This window comes from Etheostoma cragini, chromosome 11, assembly GCF_013103735.1.
Source record: "Etheostoma cragini isolate CJK2018 chromosome 11, CSU_Ecrag_1.0, whole genome shotgun sequence".
Taxonomy (NCBI): Eukaryota; Metazoa; Chordata; class Actinopteri; order Perciformes; family Percidae; genus Etheostoma; species Etheostoma cragini.
Window position 1 is genome coordinate 27,321,281 of NC_048417.1, and position 16,900 is coordinate 27,338,180.

Sequence of the window (16,900 nt, forward strand, 5' to 3'; positions counted from 1 at the left end):
AAAAAAAAACACACACATCTCCATGCTGGAAAAAAAAAAACAAAAAAAAAAAAGAAAGAAAAGGAGGGAAAAGGAGGGTGTTTATATAAGGAGGGTGCATTCAGTCACCTTCCACCCAACAGGTAAAGAATCCGAATATCCAGCAAATCCTTCAGAAAAAAGAGGGTAAGGACAGCTGCAGTGACATACTGCAGCCTAACAATGAACCAGCAACCATCTGAGATTTTGTCCTACTTTTGATTTAGAGATTTTAAGATTTTTTTTTCTCTCTTTCCCTTCCTAGATGTTTTTGTTCTCCTTCCTGTTAAATTAAATGATTTAAGTTCCTATTGTTTTTTCACCTGGTCAAAGACTTTTAATATCTTCTGATTTGTTTGTTTTTGTTTCAAAAGTTGGTCACTAATCACTTAGTAATATCAGCCATAGGAGCAACAGCTGATGTTTACATTTTTGGTTGTATTTTTATGTTCATATAAGACAAGACATTGTTTTCAGTAACATTTATAGTGTTTCACACCAAGGTGTGAAAAAGGAGGGATTGTTGAGTTTAAAAAAGTTAATATGTCTGAAGAAGCCAGGCTAGAAAATTATGCATCCCTCTGTCCCCATTTTCCCCCTCTTTTTTCTCTGTCTGTAAAGAACCACAGGTCAGGTCTAGCATTTAACATATGGAAGGGGGTTTCCTGTTGTAGAGCAAAAGGTGGCCTGCTGTCTGCCACCCCCTGGGGTCTGGTCTAGGCTGAAACAATACAATGTTAATTGAACTGTGTTGATGTTGGAGTTTCACATTTACACAACACAACAGAACCTTTTGCTCTGCAACCAAAAGCGACCCCCAAACGTGCAGAAGGCAGGTTCTGATTGGACAGCAAAGATGCACTCGGCATGTTGTCATGACAATTGCGAACCAATGAGAATGGATTTGAAAATAGCAGGTGAAAATGAACCGCCCCAAGGTACAGGACATAAATGAGTGGGATTCAGGAATTTTTAGGACTGGTTTCACATGACTCCGTCAGGGGGAAGTGTGGATCCAGTCTGCTGTCAGCTGCAATGTTATTATGTTTGTTTGTGTCTTGTTGTCTTTGTCTTATCATCTTCATCACTGCTGTTGCATTAAACCCTTTCTTAATTCTCAATTTGTCCCTCAGCCTCCTTCCTCAGAGATCTGATTGAACGCAATGTTAGTTAAATGTAACACGTCCTCAATACCATATTCAATCTAAATGGATGAGAATATATCTACTGTACGTTGCATTTCACGCACAACTAAGAACACTCAACAGATTGGGCATTCTGCTTTAATTCACAGAAAAACATTGCGGCTTGATGGCGCTAACGTTAGAACATAGTAGTATGGAGGGCGCTAACGTTAGCACATAGTAGTATGGATGGCGCTAACGTTAGCACATAGTATTATGGATGGCGACATGATTGAAAATGAAGAAAACAGAGATCCAGCAGCCAAGCAGCAAGACATTCCCATCATCTTGGCCTTATCAGAGAGAGATGTTTGAGACAGTAGGCATCAAGAAGGACTCCTGGCCAATGTGCTGGGGAACTTCTTAATTAATGTCTGTTTAGTCATTCATATTTTAATCCTTTATTATATTTCTAGAAGCCATATTTGAGCACACACACATACATTCATCAAAATGTTAAGGGGAAGATTAAAAATACAAACTGGATCTGTGAATTCTCACAGAATCACAACTGAATTCATATATTGCTAATGAGTCAGAATCTTATTAACCTGGAGTTTCTGTCATAAAAATCATACATATGTTTTAGGCCTATTAGCAGACATTGATTTAATATGTAGCCATTTTCATATAAAGGCGTGTTCTCCATGTCCACTGAAGTTCCCCAGTGTGCTTTCTGGTAACATTTGTCTGGTCCAGGTAGCTTTGCATAAAAATTGGTTGTCATTCGCAAAGCGAATTTTACTTTTATACTTTAAGTAAATTTCCAAGCCTGTACTTTGTTACTTTTATTTGAGTAAAGAAGTTTAATCAGTACTTTGACTTTTACCAGAGTTTCTTTAACACAAGTATCTGTACTCCTACTTAAGTACGGAAAGTGAGTACTTTTGCCATCTCTGCACACAAATAAAAAAGCACTCATATGTGTAAAACTAAAAAAAATACACACAAGACCACAAACAAACAAAGTAACTACAGCTGTTCTGATATTCCAGACCAGTCTGAAGCCTGTTAGCCAGTAACCACCCCCCCCACACATTTCATCAGTGTCCCGTATCAAAACCAACAACAATATACCTAGTGCATGAGAAGGAATTAATTACAAATGATTACAATAATACAGTATCAATGCAATAATGAATGGTTACAACATGAACATATGAATTAGGAAACTTCTGCTCGTTTTCAGCCCCAAAGTGGATCAGCTGCTGTGAGCTGCTGTGTCCTGCGTGATACAGGACGGTATATGTAAAGCACGTAGCGATGTATCACAGCCCGTAATATTAATTTATATATACAATCTAAGCAATTTATACAGTCCATTCAAGGCAGAGAAATGCAGGACTGTTGTGCACATCAAAGTTAGTGTTAGCGATTAGTGTTAGCATTGCAAGCTAGGAATTTACAAAAAGTATATATGCACAGGACTGCATAGATCACAAAACAAGACGGTCATAACTTTTAAACCAATTATTTAAGGGGAAAAGAACTTACATTTATATGTCTCTGTGGTCGATGCGGCAGCCACACACTGCTTGTGTGTTTACAAGTGAGGTCGCGTCCACACTCGGTTCCTAGGGGTATACACCCCTTGGTCTATCCCCTACCCCTAACAATTGGGATACCACCAGGTCCTTCGTGAACGCGCAAAAACGAGGGGAGGGGGTAAGGGGTAGGGGTAAGATGAAGGAATGGGATTCAGCCTAAATCTCCTGGGACCTGACTGTTTGTGCCTGACGATGCCACTATACACAACAAAGTAAGTGGTAATTTAGCCCGTCAACCACTGATCTATAGGGAGATGAGAAGTTGTCCCCAACTGTCCCGTTAACGTCTTCTTTTACTTTTTTTTGACTGATCCTAATCTTTCTGTCGGTTGATTGTTTTATCTTCGCCCCAACGATGTAACCCCACCTTTTTTAGCTCAATTCTAGGAAATTACAGACTTGGTTAGACTCAGATAAAACTGAAGTTATTGTTCTGGGGCCCAAGCACCTCCGTGAAGCATTATCCAAAGAGATAGTTAGTCTGGGTGGCATTACCCTGGCCTCCAGCACCACTGTGAGGAATCTTGGAGTTATCTCTGATCAGGACATGTCCTTTAATTTCCACATAAAGCAAATTTCAAGGATCGACTTTTTTCACCTACGTAATATTGCAAAAATCAGGAATATTCTGTCTAAAATGATGCAAAAAATCTAGTCCATGCATTTGTTACTTCTAGGCTGGATTACTACAATTCTTTATTATCAGGCTGCTCAAAAAAGTCCATAAAGACTCTTCAGCTGATCCAGAATCCTGCAGCAGGTGTTCTGACAGGAACCAGGAAAAGAGAACACATCTCTCCTGTTTTAGCTTCTCTGCATTGGCTTCCTGTAAAATCCTTCTTCTCACCTACAAAGCTCTTCATGGTCAGGCACCATCTTTTCTTAACCATTGTGTTGTCCTCAGGTCCAATTTCACCGGTTTACAAAACTTGCCTACTTTCTATATCAGAAAAGAACATTGATAAAAATAGACAAATGTCGAAAATACCTACAAAAAAGCAGGAAAAAAAGAATTGAGAGAAGCTTAAAAAAAGAAGAAAAAAAAGTGTATTTTCAACCCAGAAAAACATAAAGTTGCAGGTCGACAGTAAGACAACACAACGATTAAAGAGCGCATAGCACCTTTCTACCCCAGTAGAGCACAGAATGCAGGGTTACTTGTGGTTCCTAGAGTCCCTTGAAACCTTGGGGTAAGGAGTAGGGGTGAAAACATACCCTTATGAAATGGGACACCGCTTGGTTACATCACCATACAGAATTGTTATGAACCAAACAGTGACATATGCATTTATACATTTATATATTTTATAGTTATTTTATGTTCACTTTGGTGGTGCAGAGGCAAATGTTCTTATCTGTGTAGTACTTAGGTCTTTTTGCAATACATATGTGTATACACATGTATCATGTGTACAAACATATACAGCCTGTATACATGGTGTGTTGTATATCTGTTTTAGTTATCACCATTTTGAATGTCACTGACATTCAGAAAAACATTTTGCTGACAAAAATCGGTCTTAATATCCAATAAAATTAAACATAACAGGCAAAAACATAACATAAAATTTTGTTACAGAACCATTATCAACTATTAGAACCATAACCAACATGTCACACACATAAAAAGGCAGTCATATGTGTAAAACTAAAAAAAATACACACAAGATCACAAACAAACAAGTTAACTACAGCTGTTCTGATATTCTGGACCAGTCTGAAGCCTGTTGGCCAGTAACCCCCCCCCCCATTTCATCAGTGTCCCATGTCACAACCAACAACAATATACAAGTGCATGAACAATGAACAGGAATTAATCACAAATTATTACAATTATACAGTACCAATGCAATAATGAAACCAGTTGTGGGCCTGATATCATTACTATTATATCACAAGGGAAAAATGTGAATTTAAAAGACACAATTTCATGTGTTACTAGTTTGTACAAAAATAGAAAAAAACATTTAGTATTAGTTTAACTGATCATCTGTAGATTTATTAATATAGGCACTTAAAGATATACCAAAGTTTTCTAAGTGAACCCAATAGCTACTTTCATTTGCCTGGGGAGGGTTGAAAGCGCTACATTAATGTAAAGGACATTATTACCATGTGGCTCAGGAACACTTTGGAAATCCATTGTCATTTAACACAGTTCATCGCTACATCTACAACTGCAAGGTAGAACTCTACCATGCAAAGTGGTAGACATATATTAACAACACCCAGTAACACCACTGGCTTCTCTGGGACCGAGCTCATCTGAGATGGACTGACGCATAGTGGAAAAGTGTGCTGTGGTCTGACGAGTCCACATTTCAAAATTGTTTTGGAAATTATGCGCATCATGTCCAAAAAGGTAAAGGACCATCTATATTGTTATCATCTGTGATTGTACTGGGGTGTGTTATTGCCCATGGCATGGGTAACTTGAACATATGTGAAGGCATCATTAATGCTGAAAGGTACATGAAGTTTTGGAGCTACTTTGGAGCAAATGTGCTGCCATCCAAGCAACTTCTTTTTAATGGACGTCGCTGCTAATTTCAGCAAAACAATGCCAAGCCACATTCTGCACATGTTACAACATGACCTTACTTCCTGCTTGTTTCCCATCAAATTAACTCTGGCCACTATTCCGTGCATTCTGCTACGCTCCGGCTGCTCTACAACCCTGACCGTATTTACCTGCTAAATAATCCACAACACTCACCAGCTCGTATCTCACTGTGTCTTTGTGCTGCTGAGCAGGACTGCAGTTTGGCACAGCGGGTATTTATGGAGTTTTTCCACTGCTGGTAACAGCTCGACTCGCCTCGCCTCGTCTCTACTCGACTTGACGCATTCAGGGCCCGTTTTCCATTGCAGATTGAGTAACGCCCCGGCGTGGCAGGTTGCCATAGCTACGCGTGATGATATAATTTTCAATGCAACTCACAACAGCACGTTGGCTACGTGCCACAGCCAGAAGAAATGTTTTGTTTCAAAAGAAGCTGAAGGAAGCAACAAAAATCACAGCTGAAAAAAAACAGGAGTTTGGAAATTCCGACGGAGTTCAGACGTCGACATGACTATTGTTCGCCGACACAAAAGTGTAAGTCAAGCTTCCTGGTTACGTTAGCTAACATTTTCATGTATTAGGGGCCCCGGTCAGTATTTACTATACAATATATAAAGTACATGAACTTTAGCAACCATGATTACACATGAAAACATGTATGCTGTGTGCCGTTTGTGCTTCAGAGCATTCACGCTTTTCAAAATCACAGCTGCAGACCGTCTGGTGGGCGTTTGATGTACAACTGGTGAAATCTCTGGTTCTGACCCGCTGTGCTTTGTATAATCTTTATGAGAGTCATGGAGAGGCTTATGACAACCACTGGGATGCATCTGGGACAGCAGAGCCGGGGGGGGGGGGGCACCGTCACAGGGTGCAGAGGAAGAAGACCGGGATGTACAGGAGGGTTTGATGCGCAACTTGAAAAGCTAAATAAAAACTTTTCTTTGATATATTGTGTTATTTTTTTTAAAAGTAACAGTGTGTTATATTAATATTGGAAACGACATAACACCCCTAACAGTCCTTAATATTGAACAGTTGAAAAGTTAGAATAGTACAGAGAGTAGATAATCTGTCGGTGTCTGGCTAGATTTCTTTTTTTAAATGTCCCGTTTGTTCTGGACACACACCTCGCACTCTTGTCTGCTAAAAACGCAGTGATCCGACCAACCAGCAGTCTGCAGGTTTCCACATTACCTCTTGGTATCGCCTCAGATCGCTTGGAACCTCGACTGAGGTAATACTAAAGAAAGTACTTGTAAGCAGGTCCCAGGGATTTTTTTTGTAATGAAAAACCAAAAAAGGCGAGTAGAATTGAGGCAAGTCAAGTAGACACCACGCAGTGGAAAGGCACCATTTAAGAGTTTTAAAAAAGGTAGCTCAGGAAAACTGTGAGAATGAAAAAAATAGCAATGTGTTTGGGCCTTAAAAAAACTGACTGACAGCGACCTATCTGACATTACACATGGTTATTGAATCCCTTTTATTATTAAAGATCTAAAACATTACGATTAAATTGTATTAGAATTATTGTACTCATGGCAGACACAATATCAACAAAAAAATTAACTTTTCTGTAATGATTGCATCAGATGTTGATTTTGTTCATGCTGTCTTCACACCTTTGATTGCAGTGACACCTCATTGTTCGAGATGTCATCATCTGACTAATCCGTACAGGCGTGAACAAACTTCCTGTCCAGAGGGGATCAGTACACCACCTTTAGGAGCCACTAACGGGCTGCAAAACATAGTTCATAGAGAGGCAGAAATCTCACAGGACCTTGTGTGCATGACGAGCCTCACTAAACAGGCAAATTAAGTAAATTGTCCTTTTAATTCACATGTATTTTAAAATAATAATAAAAACACACTTATGTCAAATAAACACTTGTATGATGATATATTGAGAGGTCCAGAGCTAGTAGCAAAACTAATAGTTTCATTTACTACTTTATTCATTTCTACACTCAACCAACCCTTCCCATTTTCCCTGGAGGCGGTGTGTTGAACTCCTCTGGACAGGAAGTTTGTTCACACCTGTACGGGTTCATCAGATGATGACATCTCGCAAAAAAAAAGCAGCATGAACCCATCAACATGTGATGCAATCATTACTCAACGTTTTCAGTTGATATTGTCTCTGATACGAGTACAATTATTTAATTTTTCAAAATTGTCTAGATCTTTAACAACAAAAAGGGATTCCATGAGCATGTTTAATGTGAGAGGGGTTGCTGCCAGTCCCAAATCCTCAGAGAATTATCTCCCGACACTGCAGCTCCTCTAATATCTAGAGTGTTTTTGACTCACTGTTTTTTTTGTTTTTAAGGCCCAAAACATTCTTGTTTTTTTCACTCTCAAAGTATCATCAGTGTCCTTTTTTAGGACTCTCTAAAAACTCAGCAGCAAGTAGATGAAGTTAGAGACTAGCTGCTGAATATAGTAGAGGATTTAGCAAGTAAAGAGAGTTAGGGGTGTAGAGTTGCCGGAGCGCATCCAAAGGTGCAGGAAGTAAGTTCATGATGTTTAAGAGCGCCAAATTCTGAAAAAGGTGGCAGGTTGGGGTGTTGGATGGGTCAAACTAACAACTGGATTTAACACAGGACTTTTCCAGAGGAACTGGGGATCATGTGTTGTTTGAAAATTAATTAGTGGGACCCCTGGTTAGCTCAGTTGGTATGGCACGCAACCATAAAACAAGGTTTATTCCTCAATACAAAAGTTTGGGGTTTAACTCGACCTGTAACAAGTGTCTTGCATGTCTTCCCCCTCTCTCTCCTTGCTGTCCTGGTGAATAAAGTCAGAGTTGAACCTCCATGATGAAGCTCTCATTGTCCATGGCGTTGTTGAGTAGACTTAAAGGATATTGGGGATGTTTAGGTAAACTGACTAGATCTCACTGTTGCTCTCCTTCGCGGCACAGGCAACCGGCCTGTGGCTCGCATAAAAAAAGACCTGGGGCGTATCTTTACCGGAGCGTAGAGACGTTTCACGGGGACACCCTATGTCGCGGCTGGTGGAAGATCAAGCATTGACATGAATGTCCGTGATCGCTTTTGTGGCTCGTGGCGCCTTCCTAATGCTGCGCAGACATGCCTGGTGAAACTTTCATCTGACTGGTCGGCAGTGGGCCGTCACCATATTTAAGTTAGATTGTGTTGAGAAAGCTTTGCATCAGATTACACACATGAATACAAATGGAAAAGGGTGTTTATCCTGTTGTGCCCCCCATACGGGAAGCTTACTTGATTGGTGCAATTTGACATTCACTTCCAGAGTTCAATCCAATTCAACTTGGTCACTCAAAACTGTGATCTTGGATCTCCAGGGTACTGGAGCTTTCCCTTTCATTGGGGACATTTTGATAAGTTCTCTTTTTAATTACTGGATTGCAAAATAATACAAGCAGCAGAGAAGGCATAGAGTTACTGTATTTTGTTCTGGTCACCACGTAATGAAGAACTACCACCGGGACAGGATCCCTAAGCTCACTCAGATGTGTGTTGTGCTATTGAAAAATTTACATAAATGTTTTAGCAATCAATCCATAAAGATGACAATTGTCAAAGTTATTGGTAAAGCTCCGAATGCCCTAATTGACTCTGGCAGTTATCAGACCCTGGTGCACAGGAAGTTTTTCCCAGCTAATGTTACGTGCAACCTTGAAACCATTCCCATCTTCTGTGTACATGGTGATAAGAAACCTTACCCCATTGCTGATGTTTACATTGAAGGACAACCCTACCTATTGAACATTGGAGTTGCGGACAACCTTCGTTTCCCAGTAGTGCTGGGTAGTGACTTGCCAGTCTTATTGGATTTGTTGAACCAACCGCAAAAGTTGCAATGTTGCCGTAATCAGAGCCTAGGCCAAGCTGGTAGATGAGCCCTCTGTTACCCTCAGTGCCCTGCCTTTTTATGATGCAGATCTGGACACTCAACCAGAGAAGCCATAGATGTCCCACAGGCAAAATATGGCAGGAGAGGTTCCAGCACACTGTCATAAAAATCCCCAGTTGCAGTAGCTGCAGATTTGCCACTAGGTTTTGAGATACGTTCAGACATTGTTCAGATGCAACACAATGACTCCAGCCTAGTGACTTTATTGGGCAGTGCTAAAGAGAGAGAGATGGAGAGTGACATTGGGTACAGTGCCAGGGAGGAGTATTTCCTGCAGAATGGCATTCTCTATCATCAGCATGGACGAGCTAAGCAGCTAGTGGTACCCAAGGTGGCCCAAAACAATGTACTTCTCTTGGGTCACTCTGTTCCCTGGGCTGGCCACCTAGGGAAGCACAATAACCTGGCTTGCGTTACTTTCACTGGCCTGGTTTGCAGGCTGATGTTGACCAGTTTTGTAGGACTTGCCCTTAGTACCAGAAGACTTCAAGTAAAGGACCGTGTAGAGCTCCACTCCAACCCCTCAACATTTATAGCACTCCAATTGAGCATCTTAATATGGATATGGTTGGTGCTGCTACATGTTGGTGATCACAGATTACTCTACTAGATACATATAGTGTTTCCCCTGAAATCTGTCGAAGCAAAGATTGTGGCATTCTCCTTGGTCCAGTTCTTCTCTAGAGTAAGTTTCCCTCGTGAGATTTTAACTGACCAAGGCACTAACTTTATGTCCACGCTTCTGAAACAGGTTTACCAACTGCTTAGCGTGTGCGAACAACCCCCTACCACCCACAGACGGACAGACTGGCAGAACGGTTCAATTAGACCCTCAAACAAATGCTCCGTAAGTTCGTTAATGACACTGGTTCTGATTGGGATCAATAGCTACCCTACCTCCTTTTTGCATAACGTGAAGTACCCCAGGCCTCTACTGGGTTTTCCGTATTTTAGCTGTGCATTGTAATGAGGAAAGGGGCCGACTGACCTTGCTTAGGGAGGCCTGGGAAGGGGACCAGCAGAGGGAGGGGGGTGTTAACGTTATCTCCTAGGTTGTTTACATGAGAGACAGGCTACAGAAGATTGCAGAACTTGCCCAGCAGTACATTGTGGAGGCCCAGCGCTACCAGAAAGACTGGTATGATAAGTCCGCACGGCAGAGGACCTTTGTTCCAGGTCAGAACTTCACTTCAACGTGGAGAAGCAACTTGGATCCACCACCTGACCTGGACCATCTGCCAGGTGATCAACAAAATCAGGTGAAAGCTTTATGTAATTGTCATATATTTAAAAAGTACCAAGGACGCACAAATATGGTGGTGCATGATATTGTGTTAAGCATCAGTGAATTCACCCTTAGGATTGACTGCTGTTTTGAAGCTAGCAGTTTGCCTTTTGGCAATTGGTATTTTGAAGACAGAAGTCACCATGTTTGGTCAGCCAGGGAGAACAACAGAGCTTAGCCACCTTCGTGAATGGTTTCACTGCTGCTTCACTCAGCTAAATAAAAAAAGCAGAGTTTTCTAGACCTATCAATGGGATTGCTATGGAAAAAGTAAACATTTTAAGACCAAATGATGTTTAACCATGTTTCCAGCTAACTTAAATAGCTCACGTTACTGTGTTGTGTGATTTTACTTGACTGATTATTATATGTGGTGTTTTTATTTTCCAGGTGCAAGTGTTCACCAAACCAAGATCCTTCCCAAGACTATTTAGCAGAGCCACGGTCTCTTCATCCAGATCTTAGCGTTTCCTGAGTTAATTGTGATTGGATTAAAGAAATGCAAACAACCCAGATTGTTGTTTTCTCCAATCACAGAATGCATCTGTGGTGTAGCCAGACCTTACTCCACATGGCTGTAGAGACAGAGCTGGAAATGAAAGACTTCTGTTTTAGAAACTTGAAAAGTTATCACTAATAGGACAAAGGAAAGGAACCAAGGGTAGAAAATGACAGAAGAGAGACAGTGAGAAAGGCATGGTTCCAGAGAGAGTGATGAAGATGATGGTGTGATGTGCAGAGTCAGGGAGGAGGGGCATCAGAGTCAAACAGGGACTGAGAAAGAGGGAGGGATGAAGAGAATGAGAGAGAAATAAATCAGTTACATGATTCAGGTTTGTTCAGAAAGCTGCCAGAGCTGCAGCTATCTGCAGACCTCTGCAGATGGAGGTTGAGAACGGAGCCAAGCTCTGCTTTCCACAGTTCCCAAACACCTCCTGCAGGAAGCCCTCGTCTCCTTGGCCCCAAAGACTGCTCATTTACATTGTGTGCTACTCCATCTCTCTGACCACTGTGACTCTCAACCTGCTCATCATCATCTCAATCTCCCACTTCAGGCAGATATGAACTTCTTTGCTTCTCTTTACAGGATTTGTATCTCTAAAATGTGTACAGCTGCTGTATATTTACAAGAATTGTCTTTGAGTTGGTTCTGAATAATGTTGCTCCAAAAATGACTTTGATGCGAGAGACTTGTGTGTTAGAGTTGTTGATGTCTACTCTGTTACCAATATTACACATTGCTTTCTTTCTCAACCTCAAGTCATTTTAACTGTCTACTCTTACTAATGTGGGGGATTGAAAAATATTTAAACTAATATGGATTTTATATTTTTAATTTTGAGTACTGGTTATGGTTGTTCTGTCAGTGTTGTTGGTTTAGTGATACGTTTCTCTTTCCCTCCAGGCAGCTCCACACCCCCACCAACATCCTCCTCCTCTCTCTGGCTGTCTCAGACTTTCTAGTGGGCCTCGTGCTGATGCCGGGAGAAGTTCTCCGGAAAACATCCTGCTGGTTTCTTGGTGACTTTGTGTGTTTTCTTTATAATTATCTTTCAAGCATCATTACTGCATCCTCAGTAGGTGACATAGTGCTCATATCAGTTGACCGTTATGTGGCTATTTGTGACCCTCTGCATTACAACACCAGAATCACCATGAACACAGTTAAACTCAGTGTTTTTCTGTGTTGGCTCTATTCTGTTTCCTACAGCTTTCTCTTTGTGAAGGATGACCTGACTCAATCAGGGAGGTATAATTCCTGCTACGGAGAATGTTTGTTTGTCATTGACTATTTCACAGGACTAATAGATCTGGTTTTGACCTTTATTGTTCCAGTTACTGTAATCGTAGCTCTGTATCTGAGAGTATTTGCCGTGGCTGTGTCTCAGGCCCGTTCCATGCGCTCTCACATTACAGCTGTCACACTCCAGCTGTCAGTGTCTCTAAAGGCAAAGAGATCAGAGCTGAAAGCAGCCAGGACTCTTGGTGTTCTGGTAGTTGTGTTTCTAATGTGTTTCTGCCCATATTACTCTGTTTCTCTTGCAGGTTACAGCGTGGTCAATTCTTCAGATGCATCCTTTCTTATCCCAATGTTTTGTTTTTTAAACTCTGGTCTAAACCCTGTGATCTATGCCTTATTTTACCCCTGGTTTAGAAAAGCAGTTAAACTCATAGTTACTCTTCAGATACTGCAGCCTGGCTCCTGTGAGACCAACATGCTGTAGAGAGGCTGTGGATCAGACTCGGTCTAAAGATTAAATTAATGAACATGTTCAGTGTGTGACAGTATGTGAAATTGAAGATTTACTTTCCTGTATTTAAGTCTAAATTGTGTATGATCAACAATATATAGGCCTGTTCTTCAGCTTTATCTTGTTGTGTATTGTGTCTCTCTGATGCTGCTGCATTTAAAGAAAGAGTCATAAGCACCATATACTGTTTCTAGGTAATCACTAGTGACATGAAACATTTCAACCCAACACAACAAAAGTGCTATGAAAGCTTTGTATTTATGTCTTTGTTTCCTCTAAGCATCATCTCTGTGATTTATGATGATTTTGTTGCAAACAGAAATCCCAGGCCTGCTCGGCCTCTGTTTCACTGATAAAAAAGAACAGCCCCACTTTCACATCAAGTATAGGATAACATCAGCTGTGAACTGTAGTTGTGTTTCACATAAAACTGTCAGCACAAAAAGATCTTGGGCCCTTTACAAAGTTGTTGTAATCATTTCAATTTAGTGTCATTCATATGTGATCCCAGTTTAACATATATTGTCTTTATGACATAATTATGTGTAGGACAGAGAAAGTTCAATTTTAGCAAATTATGTAAAGAGTAATGGATTGCAATTTTTAATCAGTTTCATTAGAAAATTATCAGAATTGTTATTTATTTAATGTTACATAGCATAGAGATTTGATGTAATGCGGCATATGATAATAAACAGAACTATTCACACTGTAATATTGTGTCTTTTAATCAATTTTTCACACTGATGTGGAAGGGCAAGAGACAATAATGACATGTTGAAAACTCCAGAACAAAACCCAAATGAGGTGTTTTATTAGCCTTCACACTCCTGGTCATCTGGGAATGATTGCTGCATTCAAACCTGCCCAAAATAACCATGGGGGAAACCAACCCTAGTGTGATTTAGCCAAACTAAATGAGGCAGGTGTTAAAGCCTGAGTCCTTTTTTTGGTGGTCCACTTTTCCGTCCACTTGGATGACATATGCCTGCTGAAACCCCCTTATCATACACAGCAGCATGTGCCACGCAACAATCATTGTTCGGCTACATTATCTGCAAACTTAAACTGCCCCAGTGATTACTCTCTGCTGACTCACCAGAAGATGGAGCTTTTGACTTACTAAATGAAGTAAAGCAGTTGAGATGGGAAGATGAATAGCGTGTAGTTAAGTCAACCTTTGTCAAGTCCAAGACCAGAACTAGTCAGGACCAAGTCCAAATGAAAGACAGAATAGAATCTTCTTCAAGACCACCTTATGACCTGTTCATAATGTATGTTATGCAACAGACGCTATCTCTTTTATTTTAAGATAATCACTTTGCATTATTTTTTGTAATGATCCGAAAGCAAGTGCAAAGCAACAACACTGTAGGATCCAATTAGGCTATAGACAGGTGTCACAGGTGTCACAGGTGTCCCTAAAAAATACAAATGTTCCCGTTCTTGAACTTATCCCGTGTCTTGAAGAATCCACAGTACAAAGTGCTCAGTGACATTGTGTCTGTGGCCAAAATCAAAAACAGCTTGGCTGCTTTGCCCCTAATTTTCATCAAGGGATTTATTGAAAATTTCCTCGTAAGGTAGATCAAATGTGGCCACACTCTTAAAACTGCTGTGTTAAAAATAACCCAACTTGGGTCATATTGGTAACCCAGTGCTGGGTCAAATATGGACCGAGCCATCGCTGGGTTGTTTTGACCCAGCAGGGTTGGGTTATGGATTTGACCCGGCATGTTGGGTTGTATTTTCTACCCAACAATTGGTTAAAATAACCATGTTTAAACAACCTAAAATGGGTTAGAGAAATACAACCCATATTTTGGGTTATCTGCATTTTTATTCTCACTTGATTTTTGCATTGAGAAATGTATTGATGAAATTATGAAATAATCAAAAACATCCCAGCATTTTGTGTTATCGTATCAATATATTTCACTTAAGACAAAATTAAACATTACAATTCATTTCAGTTAACATTAAAATGTAGTATAACAGAATACAAAGGTAATTTTAAATTTTTAAATTTAAAACATGTGATGATCACTTATTACATCACGAAATGGACAAAAAAGTCACAATTTCATTGAACTTCATGCATTGAACTTTCAAACCAACTTTTAAATTTTAAAGAGTCCACACATACACACTTGATAAATAACATCCATGTCTGAGTGAGATCCGGTTTCGCAAAACACTGCTCCGACAGACACTAGTTGACCACAATGTCCAAAAGAACTACTTCCTGTCCCTGTTCTACAGGTAACTAGTGGGATGTCTCTCTAGAACTAAAACAGAGACCTGAACACACATGGTGAAAACAGGATGTGCGGCAATGTGCAGTACAACAACAATATGGTGTTTTTAGAAAATGAAACCATGGAAACCTATTCTGGTCCAACCTCAAAATACAATTAAAAACCTGAAAATGACAATATTATAATATGGGAGCTTTAACTCAACCGTGTGCCATAAAAACTACATAGTAGCAATCTGAGCTCAAATTCATTTGACAGCGTTTGATTCGTGTCCTGGTATCTAAAACACGGTCGTCTGGATGAACTCCCAAACTGTAGCACAAGGTTTTGGAAAACCGACATCAAACACAAAAAACGCCTTTAAACAGACGTCCACAGCAGCCAAAAGAGACGGCTGCTCCAACGCTGCCCCATTCACAATGACGAAAGCTTGTGAGCACTGATGTCCTCCCCCCAGCATTAGAACGTATGGAGGCTCTGTGCTGGATCTCATTAGGTACTCGGCCATGTTGGTCGCAATCTGAGCGAAAAAACAAACAAAAACAATGAATAAATACAAATACAAGATTCTTAATAAGCCCATGTAGCCTAGTCTAGTCAATAAAAGACATATCAACATGAAATAGAACGTAAGGAAACTAGATTAATCTGATATAGAACCTCATGAGCTGATATCCAATAATCACATTACTGGATATGAAAACAGTAAATGCTGCTTTGGATGTGAAGGATATTAAAAGTGACGGTCTGTCACTTTTAATATTGTGACTGGCGTGTCTCCAGGCTGCTGGGACGGACAACTTTTTTCCCCGGTCTGTAAGGTGCAGCTGGGAGTAGAACCGTCAGCAGCTGCAGGGCTATATCGCCTTGTTTGTCTGCACAAATTAATTGAAATGCAAAAAAAATTAAATGCATGCAATATTAAACATTCGTAACTAACCTGTGCAGCATAGATTTGGAAAAAAAATTTTTTTGTGAATTCATCAGGTCCATTCAACTATGCCGGGCTGATTTAGCACCAGCTCTATAAAGCCGACTGAACTGTCAAGTAGAGAACGACAACGGGACTAGAGCTGCACAATTAATCGCAATTTTATGGAAAATCGTATCATGAACTAGGGCAATATCCAAATTGCAGGGGGGCGCAGTATTTGTTAAAGGCAAAATATGTGTCAAAAACCATTGTAAAATAAAGTACTGTGGTGCTCCCGGCATACGAATTGTATCCTACAGTCTAAAAAAATTAAACAATATCTTTGTTTGGTACCTCAAAAAGAAAACAACACTTCAACCTTTTTTCTTCAATGAAAATGAAAGTAATTTTACAATTCCCTGATATTGTTAGTCATATCGCAACCGCAACATAAGTCAAAATAATCGCAATTATATTTTTCTAAAACCATGCAGCTATAATTATAACCCAATTCATATAATCCAGTTCTTCTGGAAAAGTCCTGTGTTCTATCCAGTTGTAAGTTACCCATACAACACCCCAAACTGCCATTTCAAAATTTGGCGCTCTTATACTTCGTGAACTTTCTTCCTGCACCTTCGGATGCGCTCTGGCAGCTCTACAACCCTAACTCTCTTTACCTGCTAAGTCCTCTACTATATTCACCAGCTAGAAAGTTTTGGGCGTTATAAACCAAAAAGGGAAAAAACACTCTAGATATTGGAGGAGCTGCAGAGTCGGGAGATAATTCTCTGTGGATTTGGGACTGGCAGCAACCCCTCTCACATTAACCAAGCTAATTGAATCCCTTTTTTGTTAAAGATATAGACAATTTGCTTTTCACCAACTGCAGGAGCCAGGCGGACCCAGGCGGACCCAGAGCATGCTGGGAAACGCCGGCTTCTCAGCTGATTTAACACCTGATTGGTTTAAACCAT

General features: G+C 40.3%; 1 protein-coding gene across 1 annotated transcript; it reads left to right on the forward strand.

The window, feature by feature from the left end:
* Positions 1–10,276: 10,276 nt before the first annotated feature.
* LOC117952420 (trace amine-associated receptor 13c-like) lies at positions 10,277–12,731 on the forward strand. The gene is made up of 3 exons (XM_034884705.1): positions 10,277–10,474; positions 11,383–11,555; positions 11,906–12,731. Exons 1-3 carry the CDS (start codon positions 10,277–10,279, stop codon positions 12,723–12,725), a joined length of 1,191 nt encoding a protein of 396 aa, XP_034740596.1. The 3' UTR covers positions 12,726–12,731.
* Positions 12,732–16,900: the final 4,169 nt, after the last annotated feature.